The sequence below is a fragment of the Pyrus communis genome, chromosome 5 (assembly GCF_963583255.1).
Source record: "Pyrus communis chromosome 5, drPyrComm1.1, whole genome shotgun sequence".
Classification (NCBI taxonomy): Eukaryota; Viridiplantae; Streptophyta; class Magnoliopsida; order Rosales; family Rosaceae; genus Pyrus; species Pyrus communis.
The window spans coordinates 27,211,629-27,234,878 of NC_084807.1; the positions used below are offsets into that span (position 1 = coordinate 27,211,629).

The 23,250-nt window shown below is 37.3% G+C and overlaps 2 protein-coding genes, 1 long non-coding RNA gene and 1 pseudogene across 5 annotated transcripts; 2 read left to right on the forward strand and 2 right to left on the reverse strand.

The window, feature by feature from the left end:
• The first annotated feature begins 200 nt into the window (after positions 1-200).
• On the forward strand, positions 201-6,450 carry LOC137735200 (uncharacterized). 2 transcript variants are annotated; one of them, XR_011068617.1, is made up of 3 exons: positions 201-2,171; positions 2,302-2,359; positions 5,573-6,450. It is a non-coding gene; the product is annotated as an uncharacterized lncRNA (long non-coding RNA). The 2 variants fall into 2 exon arrangements; XR_011068618.1 differs by lacking the exon at positions 5,573-6,450 and adding an exon at positions 2,490-2,839.
• Positions 6,451-11,344: 4,894 nt separating this feature from the next.
• Positions 11,345-12,217, reverse strand: LOC137734525 (uncharacterized). The gene has a single exon (XM_068473772.1). It carries the CDS (start codon positions 12,215-12,217, stop codon positions 11,345-11,347), a length of 873 nt encoding a protein of 290 aa, XP_068329873.1.
• Positions 12,218-13,655: 1,438 nt separating this feature from the next.
• Positions 13,656-17,011, reverse strand: LOC137735201 (F-box protein SKIP23-like). 2 transcript variants are annotated; one of them, XM_068474604.1, is made up of 3 exons: positions 16,769-17,011; positions 15,718-15,894; positions 13,656-15,048 (listed from the first exon to the last, which is right to left on the reverse strand). In XM_068474604.1, the coding sequence occupies exon 3, from the start codon at positions 14,906-14,908 to the stop codon at positions 13,769-13,771; it is 1,140 nt and encodes a 379-aa protein (XP_068330705.1). In that variant the 5' UTR covers positions 14,909-15,048; positions 15,718-15,894; positions 16,769-17,011; the 3' UTR covers positions 13,656-13,768. The 2 variants fall into 2 exon arrangements, with proteins under 2 accessions (XP_068330705.1, XP_068330704.1); XM_068474603.1 differs by having other exon boundaries at positions 15,718-15,966.
• Positions 17,012-17,374: 363 nt separating this feature from the next.
• LOC137733217 (probable methyltransferase PMT16) lies at positions 17,375-23,179 on the forward strand (annotated as a pseudogene).
• Positions 23,180-23,250: the final 71 nt, after the last annotated feature.

Below are 23,250 nucleotides of genomic sequence, written 5' to 3' on the forward strand. Positions count from 1 at the left end.
AACCGGTAATTAATAATTCAAAACCTGCATGCATAATATCATAAGTAAATTAAAAAGAAACTACATATTCTTGCTAAGGCTCGTGGCCTCGCCCTAGCAAACGGAAATTAGTTACGAACAATCATATAACAAAATATTATTAAAAACATGAATAGAAAACATCTTGAAAATAAACTTGAATCGTCAAAAGCTCTCTAAAGCCAAAGTGTGTGCGTTCTCCTCCTTATCTCCCTCTTAAACCCTAATAGCTAAAAAGCCTTATTTATACTACTACAAAATAAAACCCTACCTAGAAAAGGTCTTAGAATAAGACTAGGAAAGCAAATAAATTGAAATAAATTAGGAAACGTAATCCTAATTTAACTTGGAAATTCGCCCAAAATCCTTCAAAGCCACGTTTTGGACCCATATCAGCTTCAAAACTAGCCCAATATAGCTATATCTAAAGCTTGAACTATTTTGAACACTTCTCCAGAAGGCCACGAACCCATCTAAGATCATCTTGGCCTCCAAAAACTGCACTAAAGCGCAAAAATGTCACTTTCCAGCAACGCGCTCTGCTCCTTTATTTCATCGCCATAAATAAACGGCTTCCGCTTGGTAGAAATTGCTGAAATTTTGACATGAATAATTTGAGAGACATATGAACGTCCTCTAATTTGAATCACTCCAAAATTCGTCCGTTTCATCATCTTTTGCTCCAGAGGAAGTCGAATGTCCTATGTTGAAAATATAATGCTAAGTATCAAAATTCTACCAAGATAATTACCAAAATATACTAAGATTAGGGTAAAATATATGGTATAATATCGACTCATCAAATACTCCCAAACTTAGCTTTTTGCTTGTCCTAAAGCAAAACAAAACTCAAAAACAAATTAAAAACTAACAAACTAAAAAAAACTTTATTAAAACTCAACTAAGACAAAAAATTTATCTTGAAGTTGCAATCCATAGAAAACGTTAAAAATTAGAACATCTTTCCAAAGTTCCAACTAATCCCACTACAGAGTTTAAGCCATTTAGAATCAATTAGAAAAGAATTCACAAACTTCCTTTGGTGTAAAGTGAACCAACATAGTTAAGGAGACTCGACTAAAACTCTTACCTCTCGTCCTTTAATTTCACACATACTAACTTCAAACATAACCTTTTTTTTGTCTTTCTCCGATTTTTGCTCTTTTTCATTTTTTTTGTTTTTGGTAACAGTAGTAGTCGTGTAATGTTAGTTCACTTAAATTTTCGATCCAACCCATGTAGCGAGCTTCAGGTCAATGACTCCCAAACCACAAAAGGCTTTAGGTCACTAGGTGTATAACACCCCTAATGACTTATTAACTTGAGCTAAAAAGGCTACGAAACCAACTAACCACTATGCCCCATGCCAAAACTCTAATGTTTTACACGAGAATCACTGTTGATCAGACATGACTGGCACGGTTACTAAGCAAAGTCTCGGGTGGAACAATTATTACTTTTTATAGGATAATAACTAACTTTACTTTATTTAGAACAAAAAATAAAAATTACTTAGACTAAAAGTAAGTGTTTCAATCTCACTCCCTACAAACCATGTTGATGTGAATGCGCAAATTTTTAAAGTATAACTTATGAATTAGTGTCTAAGTAACGATAAATGGAAAAGATTCTAATGTGGGATTAACCTTCACCATGTCCATTTATTATAACGTTTAAAATAATTTATAAATATTAACTTAAAAATAATGAAAATTTTAAACTGACACAAAAATTAAAAGTCTAAAATTTCGATTTCCCACTCCCAAACTTATTTCACACATTACCCTCAAGGTGTGAAAACAAATAAAAATAAGACACAAACATAAATCAATCGAGATAAATAAAAGAAATACCGAAATGAACCAAAACATAAAATAAGCAACGAAACAGCAGAAAATATAATAAAACAAATAAAATAGAAAAACAAAAAGAACGAGCTGACCTGGAGTCGAACTCGAGACCTGGAAGCATCATGACTCATTGACCAACACCTGTAAGACCACACGTGTGTCAAACCCTCGCAGCTATGTTTAATCCAGGTTTCAGCTTGCATTTGTCATTAAGCTCCAAAACCTCGAGCCCAGCGCCAAGAACCTCCATCTCTGCAAAACGAAGGTCCAATCCGTCAAGTCAATTTCCTAGTGCACAACAAGGTAAATACCTCCCTTTTTCTAACAGATTTCATGACCAGAAGTCACATGAACTCCATTCTGATCTTGATGCATGGGCTCATTGATATGACGAAATTCTCTGATCTAATACTTGTATATGCTGTGCTTACAGGTTCAACCCAGAAGCGATGCAGAGGCCAAAAATTTCATAGATCCTCACGCCCTCGAAGGTAAAATTCATCATTGCAATTATTTGAGCCTGAACTTGCCAGATCTGTAAATGTGTTGCTTGTGCATGCCTAAAATATGAATTAGGTTATGTCGCATAAATCTGTATAAAGTAGTGCTTTCTGATTTCAGTGCGTTCATGCATCAATGATTTTAGTCTACTATCTGCAAGCTCCAAATGCAAAGGATGCAGGAAATGGATCAATTAGCAAGTTCTCAGCGATTGCTTTGCCCACTGACGCGAACACTCTCAATAAGCTACGGGCATCGCATCATGGACTGAATAACCAAAAGAATAACCACCATCAGATGGTCAGTCATGAAACTACAAGCTATGTGAGTTCCTTGTATAATGCACTTCATTGGGCTTCTTTTCCTTTTTTTTGTTCAGTCCCTTCTCAGCTGTGACAATAGACATGGCTTCCTTTCTTTGAGAAATATATATATTGTTTAGACGTTCTTAGTTATTATCCTTTGCATTACCTTTCTTGAACATGTCTTACTTAGTACAATTATCTTAATTAGTATTGGTCTTTGAGACTAAATCACTAGAGGGAGAGAGAGAGTGAGGAAAGTTTTTGTGACCACTATCAATAAGTGGAGAATGACATCTCAAATTTTACGTTAATGATTTTAAGCATTGCTGCAGCAAGTCCCAACAAACATAAAAGAGATTAGTTAATTAGAACTTTGAACACTTCACTAGAGGGAGGGAGAGGGAGAAAGAAAAGCTTAGGTGAATAAATTTAATAGATAGAAAGTGATTTTGTTTATTACCTCATGGCTGATTTCACTATATTGGTAAAAAGATAAAGATCTCTCATAAACCTTGAACACTTCACTGGAGGGAGGGAGAGAGAAACGAAAGCTTAGGTAAAGAAATTTAATAAATAGTAAGTGACTTTATTTATTACCTCTTGGCTGATTTCACTATATTGGTTTGCATGCCAGCCTATATAATAGGCAAGGCATCAACATATCATTTATCCTTAGGTTCAAAACTTAAATGTCTAGTTTCTTTTTATTTGAATACAAATTTCAAAAGTTCAAGGTTGTTTGTTTATATGATATGCATTTATTTTCTTTTCCCTCTCTCTCATGCATTTTATTTTGTTTTCCTTTTTTGATATTTGTCTCTTTGAAGTTACAGATGGCTGAGTGGACTACTTGTGGTCTTATGTTTTCAACCAAAGATGATTTGAACAAGCACAATTTGCTTGTCCGCGAAGATTTCGAGAAATTTGTGTGTTTCCATTGTGAAAAAAAAAATATTAATAAAGACGGTGGAATTGTAACTCATGCAAAGATGGCTCACTGGGAGGAGTATGAAGGAAAGTTTGTTTGTACCAGTTGCAAACACATCTTCATCATTACTGCGGATCATAGTGACCACGGCTGTTGCGGCAGTTTCGCCGGTTGCTAGATCGGTCACTAGATGTGAGGGAGGTGACCTTTGAGAGGCTTAGAAATAGGCCGGTTGCCGCAACAGCCGTGGTCACTCCAATCCGTAGTAGTGATGAAGATGTGTTTGCAACTGTTACAAACAAACTTGCCTTCATACTCCTCCCTGTGAACCATCTTTGCATGAGTTACAATTCCATAGCCTTTATTAAATTTTTTTTCCACAACAGAAACACACAAATTTCTCGAAATTTTCGTGGACAAGCCGATTGTGCTCGTCCAAAACATAAGACCACATGCAATGCACTCAGCTATTTGCAAGTTCAAATAGGTAAATATCAGAAAAGGAAAACAAAATAAAATGTATGAGAGGGAGAGGGAAAAGAAAATAAATGCATATCATATAAACAATCTTGAACTTTTGGAATTTGTATTCAAGTAAAAAGAAACTAGACGTTTTGAGTTTTGAACCTAAGGATAAATGATATGTTGCTGCCTTGCCTATTATATAGGCAGACATGTAAACCAATATAGTGAAATCAGTCAAGAGTTAATAAATAAAGTCACTTTCTATTTATTAAATTTCTTCAACTAAGCTTTCCTTTCCCTCTCTATCCTCCCTCCAATAGTGAAGTGTTCAAGGTTTTTGAGAGATCATTATCTTTTTACCAATATAATGAAATCAGCCAAGAGGTAATAAACAAAGTCACTTTCTATCTATTAAATTTATTCACCTAAGCTTTCATTTCTCTCTCTAGTGAAGTGTTCAAGGTTGTGATTAACTAATCCCCTTTTATGTTGGGATTTGCTGCAGCAATGCTTAAAATTATTAAAGTAAAATTTGAGATGTCATTCTCCACTTATTGATAGTGGTCACTAAAACTTTCCTCACTCTTTCTCCCTCTAGTGATTTAGTCTAAAAGATCTATACTAATTAAGATAATTGTACTAAGTAAGACATGTTCAAGAAAGGTAACGCAAAAGATAATAACTAAACAATATATATTTCTCAAAGAAAGGAAGTCATGTCTATTATCCCAGCTGAGAAGGGACTGAATAAAAAAAGAAAAGAAGCCCAATGAAGTGCATTAAACAAGGAACTCGTAGTTCCACCTGATGATGGTTATTCAGTCCATGATGTGGTTTCTTTCTTGTGGAATCCCCATGTCTTCCCTAAATTTAAGAGCACCTTTGCCTGAGGGTCACGGTGTGGCTAGCTTATTGAGAGTGGGAGAAGATGAGTTTAAGGACTAGGAAACAATAAATTACCCAATTCTCCATTAAGTCTAATGCTTGTTTCGTAAAACAAATAGCTTGGATTACAAGGATTTCCTATAACATAAAGGAAATTAATTACTCACAAACCTAAGTTTTTTTTTGGCGGCTGCTAGTCACTCACCCTTTTTTATATGTGGCCATCGATTAAACAAGTCTAGTGCATACAATGAACATGATTATACAAGATTGTGTGAAAGAGTAAAAATGTATGTATTTATCATTTCCCTGTATATAATAAGCGGTCTTTGGCTTTAATATTTTCTTCACCTTTCATATATAAAAATCTCTCAATATGGAAAGTTTAGTTGAGCAAATTTAATAAGAGGGTAAAGGACATTATTTGTTACCTATAAGAAAGAGAGTGATTTCCGTTATATCTTTATTTCCAAAACTCCAAACACCTGAGTTTATTTTTACTTACGGTAGAAATCCCACAAGTTTAAGGTGGTTTGTCTTTATATGATCTCCATTTCTTTTCCCTCTCACGCATTTTGTTTTATGTTTCTTTTCTGATATTTTTTTCCTTAAAGTTGCAGATGTCTGAGTGCATCATTTGCGACGTTGCCTTTTCCACCAACGAGGAATTGGATTAAGCACAATCGTCTTGTCCACCAAGACTTCGACGCTTTTGTGCGCTTTAACCGTGGAAAGGTTTTTTGGAAAAAAATGGAGTTGTTGATAATGCAAAAAAGCTTCACAACAAAAGAGAACGAGGGCAAATTTGTTTGAGACACCTGCAAACACATGTTATCACGACTTCAGATCGTAGCAACCATGGCACTTTCGTTGCTAAAACCGTGGGCGTCGCGATCCTAAGTCGTGATGAATACGTGGATGTAAGTGGGGCAAACAAACTTTCCTTCGTACCATTTCTTATGAAGCTTTTCTGCATGATCAACTACACTTTATTTTCGAAAAAAAATTCCGCAATTGAAGTACACAATTATGTCAAAGTCTTGATGGGTAAGATGATCGTCCTTCTCCAATTTCTCTTCAGTAGAAAAAACAAGGTTGCAAATGTTGCACCTAGACATATGCAAGAAAACTATCAAAAACAAAACAAAGGGCATGGGAGAAAAAGGGGAAAGAAAAGATCTAAGATCAGAAATGCAGATAATATAAATACACCTTAACTTGTGGGATTTCGATTAGACTAAACATAAGCTTTAAGTGTTTAGAGTTTTCGAACTAAGGATACATTCCCGCGTTGCCTCTCATACATTCCCGCATGCAGTAGAAATCACTCTCTTTATATCATCCAAATGGAGAGATCAATTAACCCTTTTCTGTTTACTATTCCTTCATACAATTAGCTTAAATCATTACCCGTTTAAAGAAGTTGAAGTCCGTATTGTGGTGAACAAGGTTTTCCTCACTCTTGTTTTACATAACTAACAAACAAACAAAAATCAATATATAGCGAGAAGAGAAGAAAAAGGAAACCTGGCCGGGACATTGTTAAGGAAGTAGCACTGAATGCCCCTTGCCGCTATTGGTTCTGGTGTTGCTGGTTTTGCTGAATTTGTTGAGAGTTCTGGTCATGCTCCATCCGATGGCCCCATGCTAATATTGCTGGAAGAGGATGACATGGCCGGCGCTGCTAAGCGTAAGTATTACTGTATTGATGCTTGCACTTTTCTGAAAATGAAGACTTCGTAAAAGTAGAGAGTTTATATTCTGTATGAGCTTTCAACAATTTATGATGGGGATCTAAGATAAAAGGAAGGAAACAATACTATCAGCAGCATAACGAGAAAAAATAAAAAACAGAAATTGAACTAGTTTCCAAATCAACAACAGGCAGAAAGTAAATTAAACATTAACAACGAGCATGAAACACACAATCGGGCCCAAACCTAAGCCTTAGGTCATCTTCAGCCGAAAAATGGCTAAATATAGTCTTGTCCAGAATTATAGTCTCGTAAAATATTATTTTTAAATGAATATTATTAGGTCATACTTATATACTATCTCTAACCAAATGCCTAAATTTAAACATAGCATTCTCAATAATTTATTAGTTTTAAGTTTATATTTTAAATTTATTTGTTAATTTAATTAAAATATTGTTGGATGTTTTCAAATCTAGCCATTAAATTTGAACCAATTATTGCAATTGAGGAGTTGACCCCTAAAAAAGGGCTAAGTGGAGGGCTACATTTGGCCAGACTCATACCCCTTTGGCCAAATAATGGTCTGGTAAGCTCTACAGAATTATAGCCGAGCTATCGGTTGAAGATGGATTTTTTGACAAATAAAGTCATCGTTTGCCTTTTGGATGACCTTTAGCCCTCCCCATTGGAGATGGCCTAACTTGTAACTAAACTACCCTTGAAAAAATGACATAAGCTTATCAACCCTGAACCCACCAATTACTAGAGAACCTAAACAAAACCAGTTCAATTAAGCTGAAAATTTAACAAAATAAAATTGGAATAAAGAAATTATAAACTAAATCCTTATCAGAGAGACAGAGATTTCAGACTAGTAACAAAATATTAACGAAATTAAACTAGTCAAACTCTTAAGCAAGCAGAAAAACAAGAAGATGGAGCAGCAGAGACAAAATTTTGAAGACCAAGTAGAACGAAAAATCAGTGAGCTCTTTGCATTCCAGAGATCGATCGATCAGAGCGTAATATACATAACCAAAACGAATAATCTTAGCTAGCAGCAAAAATTTAAGCAAAAATACACGGCCGCAAATGACCTCAAGAATCGGGAGCTGTACAAGCGGAACGTTACCATTTTTTGGACCAAAAATATGCAGACAACTTTTAGAGAGAGTGAGAAAAGCAAGAGAAACGGCAGACCTAAAACTTAAAAACATGAAGTGTGAAAACAGTAGTGTTTATATACATGGTTGCATTTGAAACCCTAGAATAATATTCTTCTTGCTCATCTTTATCTATGCACATCTGTCCAAACCTTGTTGTCAATGCACGGTTGAGATGATTCTAGGTGAGTCTTGGGTGTGTTGATCAATTGAATTGGTGTGTGGAGGTGAAGGCTTAACCAACAAAGAAAGAAAGAAGAGCCAGGTTAACTTGTCTATCTATACTTGGCAAGTTATTTGGTAGCATTACTCGGTAGTTTATATTCATCACCACCTTTTAACAATTAATCATGGGGATCAAAGATAAACCAATGAAAGCAAGTCGGGAAACCAAATCCAAGTTAGAAAATCAAAGAAAAAATATGGGATGGGAGAGGAAGATTACCTCTCTGCCGACTCCCCCATAGGGAGATTGAAATAGTATGGGTTAGATTTATTTGAAATTTGAAGCACATGATAAGAATATTTTTGGAACAAAATGTAGGTCAAATTTTTCTATTTTTTGTTTTGCTTGATTGTCCATAAATTGAATAACCATATTTCATTAGTTCGAAAAAAAAAGAATACAATTTCTCATTAAAATTGAAGGAGACAACAGACAATGAGACACTAGGGAAAGGAAAATGCAGCGACATTTTTTGGCATCGAACATGAGTTAAATATGACAAACATTAGAAACAACATAAAGCCTTTTTAGAGCTTAAAAGATCGCTCAATCCAAATTGGAGGTCGGTTGGTCATTTGTATTAGAGTCGTAATATCTTCTGGGTAAGGTTGCGTGAAGCCTTGATCCTTGACGTTATACACACAAAAATCATGTGATTTCAAGGTTTGGAAAGCTCCTTGACTCATGTAATCATGGTTGAAGTATATGCAGTTAGGTTGACATCTGAATTTTTTAAGCAACCAAAGCTATCGAAGAGTTATCACCAACGAAGAGAGCAACATCATCCAATTCGTCTATTTCAGTCCACTTACACTTGTGAGACTTGAGTTCAAAAAGTCTGAATTGAACAGTCACGCGTTTGCCATCTATATCATCCGTATACCTTTCGACCATTAAAAATCTTTTCTCGTTTAAATCCACAAGGAACCTCTTGGCTGGCAGTCCATTCTTTTCGCGTTCATCCAATATCAGATTGCACTTGTATTGAGCAGTAGCATTACAAGAAATGGGCTAAGAACACAATTGATTTGTGCCCTTCTCATTTTCATTGAGCACAAATATATATTTGTGCTTTTTAAATTTCATTGAGCACCAAAATACCTCAAATGTGCCCTCTAACATAAAAGCACATTAGTTTGTGTCGGGTATTTGTGCCTATTAAAATTTGAACACAAAACATTGTGTCCAGCTTGCATGTCAGAGATGAAATTTTTTTTTATTAATTTACACAGACACAATAAAGGCTTTTGTGCCCTCTATTTTAATATATTTAAATAAAAAAAATATGTTTTAGTGTTCTTTACATTTACTTTTTCCTATTCCCAACTATTTTTCCCTATTCACAATTTGTGAAAATATCTAGTTGCAATCAACTTGAATTATTAGTGAGGCATTTAGATTGAGATGTCTCATTTTACTATTTCTTTTATTAAACATTTGTGTGTTTTAGACCTTTGATCAAACTAGCTCCTTAAAATGTGGCACCATTTAGATTATCATAAGCCCTTTTTTTTATAAAATTACATTAGGCGCCATTGCATTTAAATAAATGGACCACAATTCTTGAAAAACAGTGATTGATATTTCTATATTTCTGGAAATTAACTACTTAAGTCATCGATATTTTCGAACGTTTTGTTTGGTTTTGTACATACATGTTAATAGTTGTCACATATTGTTCATGCAATTTTCTCTCTTTTTTTTTCAATTTTATTCTCACATCCTACCATATAAATCAATGTACAAATGTCAACAAAATTATGAAAATGTACCCATAGTACCTATAAAACAAATGTACGTAATTTATTTGTAATACCTTACGTATTTTTAGATGTATGATTTGGTTATTCATTTTTATATGATTATGTGGAACTCGTTGGAAAACAAATAAGATGGTGGGCAATTTCGTCTTTTGTGGGACCTTCAAGTTCAAGACACTTGGTGATAAATATTATATTTTATTTAAATAATATTTATCTTAATTAACGCGTGGTCACAAACGGATGTGAATTCGGAGTTAGAACGAGTAAGTTACAAATTTTTAAAGTTAGAAGGCAAAATGGTAATTTTGGGAGGGAGTATTCTAGAAGCCAAAGGCTTCTCCCATTTTACTTTCCCAGCAAGCTGATGTAGCAGGGACCCACCCACGTGGGTCTTCACGCTTCCCACCTGGTCATGTATATATAATTATTTGTTCTTCCATCTCCCTCCTAATTATGTATATAATTAGTTTATAAATTTTTTGATGGGTTTTTGTGTACCGTGGGACCCACCCACGTGGGTCTTCACTCTTCCCTGTGCTTCTATTCCTCTCTACATGCCATCACTCTTCCGTCTCCCTCCTTCACGCAATCCTCTCTCTTTACTTCTTTACATTTTTCTCTGTTATCTCCCTCACCATCTATGTGCTCATTGCACAGAAAACCGCAGCATCCATCTCCATCTAACTAGCCACTCCGGCAAACCTTGCCACCACCCAAACACTACACTGCCACCCTCGCACTCTCACAATCTTTCTATCTCTCCCTCTCAGCTTCTTCCTTGACACAGTGAAGCACATAAGCAATGACGGCGGTGGAGCTGGCGATCTCCGGCGAGGCAACCACCAGCGTCACCTTCCTTTCCTCACCGCAGACTCCCCATTACCTTTTACTTTCTCGAAATCGAAACCGACGCGACAAAATGACAAGCTTCGTCGCGGCTTGACTCCCCGGCGAGATTTTCCGTCGAATCCAGTATGAGTGAGTCTCGAAAACACCTTAGTTAGGTTCTTTAAGTTGTTTAGAGACGTTTTGCACTGCATGCTTGATTTGGTTAAGTTTGGATGCAGTTTCAACTCAGAGGACAAATTCCCCAGATTTCTAGCGAGGGCTATGATTTTCAGGCTGATTTTAAGATATCATCGGCCACCCAATGGCTCTGAAGAAGGTAAAATTCGAATACTTACCTTTGTAGCTTTGTTTTAGCTTTTGAATTGTTGAAAATGGTTGTGATTTGGACCAAAATGGACTCTGAAACCCCTGACGTGGCTACAGGTCGCACTGTCGCTGTGTGTGGCATTTTTATGGATAGCGCGTGGAGCACAGGCGCCTCCACCAAAAGGATGACTGCCTGAAAGGGTGAATATACGTTTTCAAGGATGATTATACGTTTTCAAATTTTTGTTTCAGATTGTAGGGTATTTCGAATTTGTTATTTTTATTTCTTTTTTATATTTAATTGATAGGGCACAATTACAAAAATTGTGCTAACATGAATCTGAAATGGCATCTGACACAGGTGTCAGAACAGGGCACAATATAAACCTTATTTGTGCTCAACTTTTCGAGCACACATGCGCGTATCGTGCCCTCTAATCAAAGGTGACGCCCGTAGAGGGCACAGATACAAATATATTTGTTGCATTGTTGCTATTGGTCTATGGGCAAAATTATTGGTGCTTTTTGGCCTCAAAGGGCACTGATAATTTATTGTGCGCAGTGGCCATTTTTGTTGTAGTGTAGTATCAAAAGCGACAAGATTGTGGTTGCGTTGATCAACGCCATAAACTTGATCTTTAACAGGAACAACAACTTCAATTATATGCCGACTATCGTCAACAAAGGTCCATGTTGTGTCTTTGCTGGGTCTAATAAAAGCCATGTGACAATATCCCTCGCATATCACCGCAACAATGTAATTGTCTGCACATAATACAGGGTCTGCTGAAATTATAGCTTTGTAGGCAAAATAGTAGCTATAAGACCAGTTCCATTTTTTCAATCCTGGAACAATGCCGGGGCCGATGAGTGGAGGAAGGCGAATGATGGAATTTTCTTTCTTTCTCGTCCCTTTAACCCTAAAGAATGGATTGACTAGGGTTACCACAGAATCCTTGTCCACATATATCAACCATCCCTTTGAAGAGCCGCAGAATCGCACGTTCGGAACCTGTACGTGAAAAGCAAGGACCTTATTCTGCATGACGTCGCACAACGACCATGTTCCTCTTTTTGCAGTCTGAATCATCAAGAGCACTGGAGTTGTCACCTTAGCACGTTCATCGTAGTTATGATTTGCTACAGAATACCACCACTTACAAACAATGCTGAAACGGAAATAATCCTTTGGCGACTCCAATCTCTCCAAGACGGAATCTAAAAGGTGCTTATGCAAATTCTGCCAAACTACAGAAGCCATAGTTTCGACTTTCAAGCACGAATTTGTTTGTTTGTTTTTTTTTTATAACTTTTTTTTTTTTTTGGTGAGAAAAACCCCGTACCCTTCATGTTTATTTATATACACACAATTCTTTCCTTCCTTCCTTCCTGGTAGTGGTAACATCGTAATCCCTCCCTGCAAGACTAGGAGAAGATGATGATTTTAAGGACTAGGAAACAATAAATTACCCAATTCTCTAATAAGTGCTTGTTTCCTAAAACAAATAGCTAGGGTTACAAGGGTGTGTGAAAGAATAACAATGTATGTATTTATCATCTCCATGTAATTAATAAGGGGTGTGGTTTCTTTTATTCAACATGGTATGACTACATGGTCTTGGTTTTTTTTTTTTTTTTTTTTTTGAACGAAATACGGTCTTGGTTTTTAATATTAGATAATACGGTCTTGGTTTTTAATATTAGATTCTCTTATCTTAATATCATCTGTTGGACAATGCAAAAGCCCACTTTGTCTTCCAAAATAATTTGATTGCACAAGTGTAGTGGAATGAACATGCACATATAGAGGCTAAGTCTTGTGCTTGTGGCACTTAACTAAATTGTAATGACTTTACAATTTGGTCTGTTTTCTTATTTATGTTTTCAATTAACTCAATTATAACCCCCTCTCTCTCTCTGTCTTTTATATTACTCAGTTAAATCGGCCTAAAACAAGAAGATATATTCATTTAGTTGCAACTTGAAGTCTTTGTACTTTTTATTGATTTGGTTTGACTTACTAAATGCGTCATAAAATAATGATAAATGATGAATTTTGATTATAGATTATAAGTATACATTAGCGTTGATATTAAGTTTCGTCTTAATATGTTTGCGACTTGCTTAGCAAAGCAAAAATGTTTTGGACCAAAAAACAATAGCCTAATACCAAAGTGATACAATTACCCATGCCATGTCAATCGGATTTTATGGCACAACGAAGTTCAGTATACCAAAAATTTGGTGTGGTAAGGGTACTAGATTTTTCCGTACCCCAAGCTTTTTGGGTGGAAAAATGTACATATTGCATATATATCGTAACTCCATGTGATAGAGCATTTTTGATCAAAAATTTTTTGAAGAATCGATTAAGAAATTGAATAGGAGATCAGTAGATGAATGATAACAGAGAGATTGGATGATATTGGTAATAAAGTTGTTATGCAACACTTTTAAAATATGAAAATGCATTGAGAGATATTGTGTCTGTGTGTCTGTGTGTGTGTGTATGAAATCCTTAAGAATTAATATATATATATATGTGTGTGTGTGTGTGTGTGTGTGTGTGTGTGAAATCCTCAAGAATTAATATATATATATATATATATGTGTGTGTGTGTGTGTGTGTGTGTGTGTGTTGTTTTAATTTGAATGACCATATTCATTAGTTTAAGAAAACAAAAAAAAAAATACCATTTCTCATTAAAATTGGAGGAGCCAACAGCCAATAGGAAAAGAAAATTGCAGCGACATTTTCAAGATAGAACATGAGTTAAGATATGGCAAACATGAGAAAAAAAAGTAAAGCCTTTTAGAGCTTAAAAGGTCGCTCAACCCAAATTGGAGGTCGACTGGTCATCTGCATAAGGGTCATAATATCTTCTGGGTAAGGTTGCGAAAAGCTTTGATCCTTCACGGTGTACACACCAAAATCATGAGATTTCATGGGTTGGAAGGCTCCTTGACTAATGTTGTCGTGGTAGAAGTATATGCAGTTGGGTTGACATCCTGAATATTTCGAAGCCGCCAAAGCTATCGAAGAGTTATCACCAACGAAGAGAGCAACATCACCCAAGTCGTATATTTCAGTCCACTCACACTTGTGAGACTTCATTTCAAAAATTCTGAACTGATAAGTCATTCGTCTCCCATCTATAACATTCCCATACCTTTCAACCATTAAAAATCTTTTCTCATTTAAATCCACAAGGTATCTCTTGGCTGGCACTTCTTCCGTGTTGCCTACATCCAATATTACATTGCACTTGTACTGAGCACTAGTATCAAAAGCTACAAGCTTGCGTCTTCCTTGATCAACACCGTAAAATTCATCTTCAACAGGAACAACATCTTCAATTATATGCCGACTATCAGCAACAAAGGTCCATGTTGTGTCTTTACCGGGTCTAATAAAAGCCAATTGACAGTATACCTCGCATATCACCACAACAATGTAATTGTCTGCACATAATACAGGGTCTGCTGAAAGTATGGCTTTGTAGGCAAAATAGTAGCTGATAGATGAATCCCAAGTCTTCAATGGTGGAACACCGCTGATGAGTGGAGGAAGGCGAATGATGGAATTTTCTTTCTTTCTCGTCCTTTTAACCCTAAAGAATGGATTAACCAGGGTTACTACAGAATCCTTGTCCACGTATATCAACCATCCCTTTGAAGAGCCGCAGAATCGCACGTTTGGAACCTGTACGTGAAAATCAAGGACCTTATTCTGCATGACATCGCACAACGACCATGTGCCTCTTTTTGCAGTCTGAATCAGCAAGAGCACTGGAGTTGTCACCTTAGCACGCGGATTGTAGTTATCCTTTGCCACAGAATACCACCACTTACAAACAATGCTGAAATGCAAATAATCCTTTGGCGACTCCAATCTCTCCAAGACGGAATCTAAAAGATGCTTATGCAAACTTTGCCAAACTACTGAAGCCATAGCTTCGACTTTCAAGCACGAATTTGCTTTGTCTCGTTTTTTTTTTTTTTTTTTTGGGTGAGCAAAACCCGTACCCCTCCTGTTTATTTATATACACTAAATTCTTTCCCTCCTGGTAGTGGTAACATCGTAATCCCTCCCTGCAAGAGTAGGAGAAGATGATTTTAAGGACTAGGAAACAATAAATTACCCAATTCTCTAATAAGTCCCTAATGCTTGTTTCCCAAAACAAATAGCTCGGAGTACCAGGATTTCCTATAGCATTAAGGAAATTAATTACTCACAAACAAAAGTTTTTTTCGAACTAAAGATAAATTGCCGCTGCCTCTTATAAATAAAGGCATGCAACACAAAGCAGTAGAAATCACTCTCTTTATGACAGCTAATAGCTAATAAATAATGTCTCTTTCCCTCTATTAGTCTTATTTAACTAAACTTTCCTTAATCTCTAACAAGTTAAGATATTCATAGATTTTTTTTTATCGAAATGGAAAGATTAATTAACCCTCTTGTGTTTACTATTTCATGCAATAAGCTTAAATCATGTTGAAGTCCGTATATTAATTTGGATCAACAAGATTTTCCTCGCGTTTTATTGTAGATCTGCTATACTAATTAATTTTAATGAAAGGAACACTGAACGGTAAGCAGAGGCAGATATAGTACTAGACAGGACGTGTTAAAAAGGTAATAGAAACAAGGGCTCTACAATGCCCACTGTATCACACACATCATCCTTCTACAATATGTTTTACATAACTAACAAACAAACAAAAATCAATATGTAGCGAGGAGAAGAAAAATGAAACCTGGCTGGGACATTGTTAAGGAAGTAGCACTGAATGCCCCTTGCCGCTATTGGTTCTGGTGTTGCTGGTTTTGCTGAATATGTCGAGAGTTCTGGTCATGCTAATATTGTTGGAAGAGCATTACATGCCCGGTGCTGGTAAGCGTAAGTATAACTCTGTATTGATGCTAGCACGTTTCTGAAAATGGAGAATTCGTGAAAGTGGAGAGTTTATATTCTGTATGAGCTTTCAACAATTTATGATGGGGATCTAAGATAAAAGGAAGGAAACAACACTGTCAGCAGCATAACGAGAAAAAATAAACACAGAAATTGAACTAGTTTCCAAACCAACATTAGGCAGAAAGTAAATTCAACGTTAACAACCAGCACGAAACACACAATCAGATGTTTTCAAATCTAGCATTGAATTAGAATCAATTATTGCAACGGAGAAGTTGGCCCCTAAAAAAGTGGCTAAGTGGAGGGCTACATTTGGTCTGCATGATGCCGCTTTGGCCAAATAATGATCTGGAAGGCTCCACAGAATTATAGCCCAGCTATTAGTTTGAGATGAATTTTTTGGCAAATCAGGTCATTGTTTGGCTTTTGGACGACCTTTAGCCCTCCCCATTGGAGATGGCCTAACTTGTAACCAAACTACGCTTGAAAAAATGACATAAGCTTATCAACCCTGAACCCACCAATTACTACAGAACCAGTTCAATTGAGCTGAAATTTTAACAAAGTAAAACTGGAATAAAGAAATTATAAACTAAATTCTTATCAGAGAGACAGAGATTTCAGACTAGTAACAAAATATTAACGAAATTAAACTAGTCAAACTCTTAAGCAAGCAGAAAAACAAGAAGATCGAGCAGCAGAGACAAAATTTTGAAGACCAAGTAGAACAAAAAATCAGTGAGCACTTTGCATTCCAGAGATCGATCGATCAGAGCTTAATATATATACATAACCAAAACGAATAATCCTAACTAGCTGCAAAACTTTAAGCAAAAATACACGGCCGCAAATGACCTCAAGAATCGGGAGCTGTACAAGCGGAACGTTACCTTTTTTTCGACCAAAAATTTGCAGCCAATTTTAGAGAGTGAGAAAAGCAAGAGAAACGGCAAAACTAAAACTTAAAAACATGAAGAGTGAAAACAGTAGTGTTTATATACATGGCTGCATTTGAAACCCTAGAAGAATATTTTCTTGCTCATCTTTATCTATGCACATCTGTCCAAGCCTTGTTGTCAATGTATGGTTGAGATGATTCTAGGTGAGTCTTGGGTGTTTTGATCAATTGAATTGGTGTGCAGAGGTGAAGGCTTAACCAAGAAAGAAAGAAAGAAGAGCAGGTTAGCTTGTCTATCTATACTCGGCAAGTTATTTGGTAGCATTACTAGGTAGGAATTGTTAGGTATACCAAATTTTAAATTTAATTTACAAATTAAATAATGTATTATCAATATAAAATAAGCACTCCTGCAGATCTATTTCAAAATTTAATTCCAATGTCTATATAAATTAGACAAACAACACCACCCCAACGTGCGTCATAACCCTATTTCTTTAAACCCCTCACTGCCTCCACCTCCCTCAAATAAACCCCTTTAAATTCCCAGGGAATAGAAAGAAAGTCATCATGCACTTCCACCACACACCATACATCCATGGCTTCCAACGGCGACCGCCTTCCGTACCACCCAACCTCCAAGCCCTCCAAACCCTCACTATTCCCTTGGATAAAACGCAACGTCTACACCTTACCCGTCATCCTCTTCCTATGCATCTGTTTTTACTTCTTCGGCCTCTGGCAACACGACGACACCACCGCAGTCACCAAAACCGTCACCTCGCCAACCTTCAATCTCCCATGCAAATCCTCCAACGAAATCCAAACAACACAACAACAATCACGTTACCCCTAGATTTCAACTCCCACCATAGCCCCAACTTCACCGCCACCACGTCCTCCCACTCCGCCGCCACCAACGAGTACCCGTGCTGCAACGCGAAATACAGCGAGTACACGCCGTGCGAGGACTCCAAGAGGTCGCTGAAGTTCGACCGGGACAGGCTCATATACAGAGAGAGGCACTGCCCCGAGAAGAGCGAGTTCCTTAAGTGCCGCATCCCGGCACCGTACGGCCACAAAAACGTGTTCTCCTGGCCGAGAAGCCGGGATCTGGCGTGGTACGCCAATGTGCCGCACAAGGAGTTGACGGTGGAGAAGGCTGCACAGAATTGGATCATATACGAAGGAGACACGTTCAAATTCCTTGGGGGAGGCACCATGTTCCCTCACGGTGCGGACGCGTACATTGATGATATTGGCAAATTGATCAATCTCAAAGATGGCTCGATTCGGACCGCCATTGATACAGGCTATGGGGTAAGCAAGCTTGCATTTTCCTTATTTGTTTATTTACTAATTAATTATAATCAGATTTTATCCTTCGTTAACATAATTAGTTTTTAATACTCTTAGTTGGCCCCATCGTGCACTAAGTTATTACTGGTTTAGTCTAAATTAATATACACTTGGGTAAATAATTCAGTTTTAACTCGAATTATTGAATGGTTATTTCTTAGAAGAAAATTGGTGGCCGCGTGTGAATTAGGACAAATTTCGATATAATATGAACTTAGGCGTGGATTAGGAGAAATTTTTCATTATGACCGGAACACGAGTAGTACACCACGTGTTTTTATATAAGTGGTGAGAAATTGTATTTTTTAAGTTATTAACTTTTTAACACACATATCCTACCATTTGTATAGTGACATGTAGTGTACCAACTGGTGTACCAGTTACACTACAAAATCTCTCGTGGATTAGGAGTAATGTTACACTTATCACTTATTTGTATCATCTTTCTAATAGAGGTAGGGTCTGCCAATACATATGAGTCTCATCTTCATTAAAGAAATGATACACATGATAATACAAATAGATCATAAAAGTAGTATTTTGGTGAATTCGTGGTAGTTGATGATTACAACTAAATAGGAAGGGGAGGGGCGATTTAATTTCCCAAAATAAGACATTTCCTCCCTCTTAATTTTTTGCTTTTTAAATTTACGAATTAACCCCAAAACTTGAGAAAGGAGTCTCGCACAAATATCAAGTGCAAATATTTTACGATACATTGTTAACTATGCATATTTTGGTCAACGATGAAGGCTAAATTATTGGTTCCTCTATCCGAAATAAAACATTTCGATTTGGAAAATAATTTCATCAAATCTTAATTACCGTGTTGATGATCTGTAATTTACGGCAAGTTAATTTTTAAGAGAAAGCTACTGTAAACATGAATTTTCCTGAAACAAGAACACGTGTACAAAATATATTTTGTATTGATTTTAGGGTTACAATCTCTTTTACAATTTGATCATCTGATTCTATCTTCGTAAGTGTAGATCTGTGGATGGGTTGTTGATCCAAAGTGCCCTTGGGGCTTGATCTAGGGATGAACAGTTGTGTGGATTTATTGATGTTGTTGATCCAAAGGGCCGTTGGGGCTTGATCTTAGGATGAACAGTTGTGTGGATTTGTTGATGTTGTTGATCCAAAGGGCCGTTGGGGCTTGATCTTAGGATGAACGATTGATGAACAGATCTTCAAGAGCTTTTGGGCTTGATCTTGAAGAATGGGTGTGTGGATTTGTTGATGTTGTTGATCCAAAGGGCCTTTGGGGCTTGATCTTAGGATGAACGACGAACACTTTCTTCAAGGGCCGTCGAGCCTTGAACTTGAAGATTGAGGGAAGTTTCTTCAAGGGCCGCTGAGGCTTGATCTTGAAGGTGGATTTGACGAAGAACAAATAGGGCTTTCTTGATCCTTCGGGATTTGCTTGAGAGCTTTAGAGTTTCAAAGCTTCAAGGTTTTGGTGTGAAATGAATTGGTCTCCTTTTTTTTTTTTATCCCTTGATGGAGAAGCCTATTTATAGGCTTTGAGAATGAATCACCACCATCCATTTTTTTTTGGTGAAGTGAGTGGTTGTTGTAGGTGAAATGAGTGGAGTTTGTAGGTAAAATGAGTGTGTGATGTAGGTGCAATGAATAAAGGTTGTAATTTTAATGCATTGGTTAACATTTATTTCACTGAAATTTCAATGTCTATAGTTACGAATTTGTATATCAAATGTCATGATGACATTTATATTTTACATAATCTAATTGTAACCTAATTGTAACATCAAATCATGACATCAAGTTGATCATGTGTTATAATATTTTTCGAGAAATAATTTTCTGCACCTTATTTTGAAGTTGATCTCATGCCACAAATTTTATCGAGAAACAATTTTTCACACTTTATTTCTCATTCTGCACATTGAAAATATTTTTTTTTATTTTTAACAAAGTCAACGCTGTTGACTTGGTCACAGTCCACGTGGCAGCCATGTGATGTTAATTTATTATTTCCTCTACATGCATGCAATGCAGGTTGCAAGTTGGGAGAGATTTTTTAGTGTGATCGTCACACGATATGGTACACCACGTGTCGCTATATAAATAGTGGGATATGTGTATTAAAAAGTTAATAACTTAAAAAATAAAATTTTCCACCACTTACATAAAAATACGTGGTGTATCACTCGTATTCCCGTCATAACTAAAAATTTCTCACAAGTTGGGGAGTGTACCCGTTGTCCCCCGACATCTTCACCATGTCGTTTGCGCTGAGGGTCACGCACGTGTCGCAAGTCCAATTTGCTCTGGAGTGAGGAGTGCCCGCCCTCATCGGAGTCCTTGCGTCGAAAAGACTTCCCTACCTTTCTAGAGCCTTTGACATGGCCCATTGCTCTCGCTGCCTCATTCCTTGGGGCCAACATGGTAAACTTCATATCAACTCCAAAATTCACATTTGTCATCTGCTTATATCATAACGTGTGAATTAGTCATTACATATTTGCGTAATTTTGCACATTCTAAATTGGTACTGTTTGGGCCTAAAATAATATTATTGGGCCGAGTGTAGGTTTATATTCGGCCCAAAGCTGTTTCAAACATACTATGGGCTACCAGGTGGTCCCGGGCCATTCAGCAAGGATGGTCGAGTCCTATTGCAAGAAGGAGTAGTTTGGATGAGCAAATGGGTCAAAGAAGTCCTAGTGCAATTTGGATTCTCAACCAACAATGAATATGGCCTCGAAAGGGGATGAGTTCAAAGTCTTAATAGAAGTAGGATTGGCCGAGATAAGATGGATTGGGGTAAGGAGTCCTAGTTCGAGTATGGTTAGGACTGGGTTTTGCTGCTATAAATAGAGAAATTAGGGTGCAATTCAAGGACCTCCAATTCAACACACAACTGCCCTGCGCAAAACCTCTCAAACATCTTGAGATTTTTTATTTTCTTTTTCCCGCCGACACATCTTCAGTTTGGATAAACAATACTGTAAAGGTAACCGGCGAACACCTTCAGTTTGGATAAACAGCATTGTTGCCATAGAATCAGCCGACCTAGGAGCACCTTCAGTTTGGATAAACAGCACTGTGTCGAGGCCGACTGGTTACCTATCCAAGTCTCGGTCGAGAAGGGTTTCCGAATCCTTATTAGCAGAGGTCATCTTATTAGCCTTTTCGGCGAAGTAAGGTGTTACAAGTTACGACATTCGACACATTAAACGCCGAATGGTTTTATGATTGGATACTCCCAAGTGAGTTTCAGAGTTCGGCATTCTGAGAGCCGAATCACATTTACCATCAAGACACACATTACCTTTGAATACTTGTGTCCATACAGTCTGGTGTCGATTCGACGTGCTTATACTCTCCCGAATATAACCACTGTGACCGAATTCGATGCCGACGATTTGTGAACTTCGCAAAACTAGCAGCCTTGTCTTCAGGCTCGAGAACCCAAAGGCCGAGATTTGTTCCTTCCTCAGCTGCAGTCGCAAGATAAAGAAGTCAGCAACGCGCTTAACACAACATCAACAAATTTTACTCCTCGGCCAAGCTCGGCCAACTAGTTGGCACGCCCCGCATTCAATCGAATGACGTAGTTAGCTTGTTAGTTACTCGACCTGCGCGCCACGTAGGCTTTGTAATTTTTAGGGTGAACAAGTACAGACAGGGTTTACTTAACAGAGGTGGACAAAGTTCTACGACCGGACAGGTACTGGAATCTATGGGGCCCACCGATCCTCTGGGCAAAATATTGGAAGGGTTGGGAAAGAACCAAAGAGGATTTGAATGAGGAGCAGACTTCCATAGAGGATGTAGCCAAGAGCCTTTGCTGGAAAAAGTTGGTGAAGAAGGACGACATTGCCATTTGGCAAAAACCAACCAACCATTTGAGTTGCCAAAATAACCGTAAGCTCGGTAAGGCTAGCAATTTCTGCCCCACCAATGATCCTGATACGGCTTGGTATGTGTTCGCTTTAGTTTTACCTTTTAAAGTCATAAATGTTATGATCTTATTGAGATTAGTGTCGTGCACACGTTTTTAATGAATTTCGTTGATTTGGTTAGAAAGAAAAACATAACTGAACTATTTCCTTAAACTCATCTACTTCTTTTTCTTGTACAAAATGTTGCAGGTACACAAAGTTGGAGACTTGTTTGACCCCATTGCCAGAAGTTTCAGACAATGAAGAAGTTGCAGGAGGAAAATTGGCAAACCGGCCACATAGGCTCAATGCAATCCCGCTAAGGATTAGCAAGGGAACTGTGGAAGGTGTGACGGCTGACGTTTTTAAGCAAGATTCGGAGCTGTGGAAGAAGAGGGTTTCGTACTATAAATCAGTGAATAATCAGCTCGGAAACCCTGGAAGGTACAGAAACATTTTGGACATGAATGCACAGCCGGGTGGATTTGCTGCTGCCCTAGTTGATCTACCTGTCTGGGTCATGAATGTCGTTCCGGTGGAAGTTAAGGTTAACACACTAGGAATCATCTACGAACGAGGACTGATTGGAACATATCAGAATTGGTAAATCCAGTAACATTTTATCATACATTTTTTATGACATATAAAAATTTCAAGGCTGGCTAACACGCTCGGAGTAGTATTAATTTTGCAGGTGTGAAGCAATGTCTACATATCCAAGAACTTATGGCTTCATTCATGCTGATTCAGTGTTTAGCCTGTATCAGGATAGGTAAACCTGAAACTCATAATATACTTCAAATTTTAAAAAACATTTGCTACGGTTTACGTGCATTAGTAATTTGTGTGTGACAATTAGTAACATGTACCAATGTATGTCACATTCGAGTTGCAGATGCAATGCGGATGACATTTTGCTGGAGATGGACAGAATTCTGAGGCCAGAGGGGAGCGTGATCATTCGAGATGACGTAGATGTGTTGGTAAAAATCAAGAGCATCATCAACGGCATGGAATGGGACAGTCAGATTGTAGACCACGAAGACGGTCCTCACGAGAGGGAAAAACTGCTGTTCACCGTGAAAAAGTATTGGACAGCTCCTGCTGCAGCTGAGGATGAATCTTCCTCCTAGCATTGGCATTTTGTTTTGCTCTGCTTGGTACTTCAAATTCATGTTTCTTTTTTCAAGGCATTTGCTCTTCC

Coding starts and splice junctions, on each gene's coding strand:
- LOC137734525 (XM_068473772.1), bottom strand. CDS start 12,217: ATGGCTTCTGTAGTTTGGCAGAATTTGCATAAGCACCTTTTAGATTCC.
- LOC137735201 (XM_068474604.1), bottom strand. CDS start 14,908: ATGGCTTCAGTAGTTTGGCAAAGTTTGCATAAGCATCTTTTAGATTCC.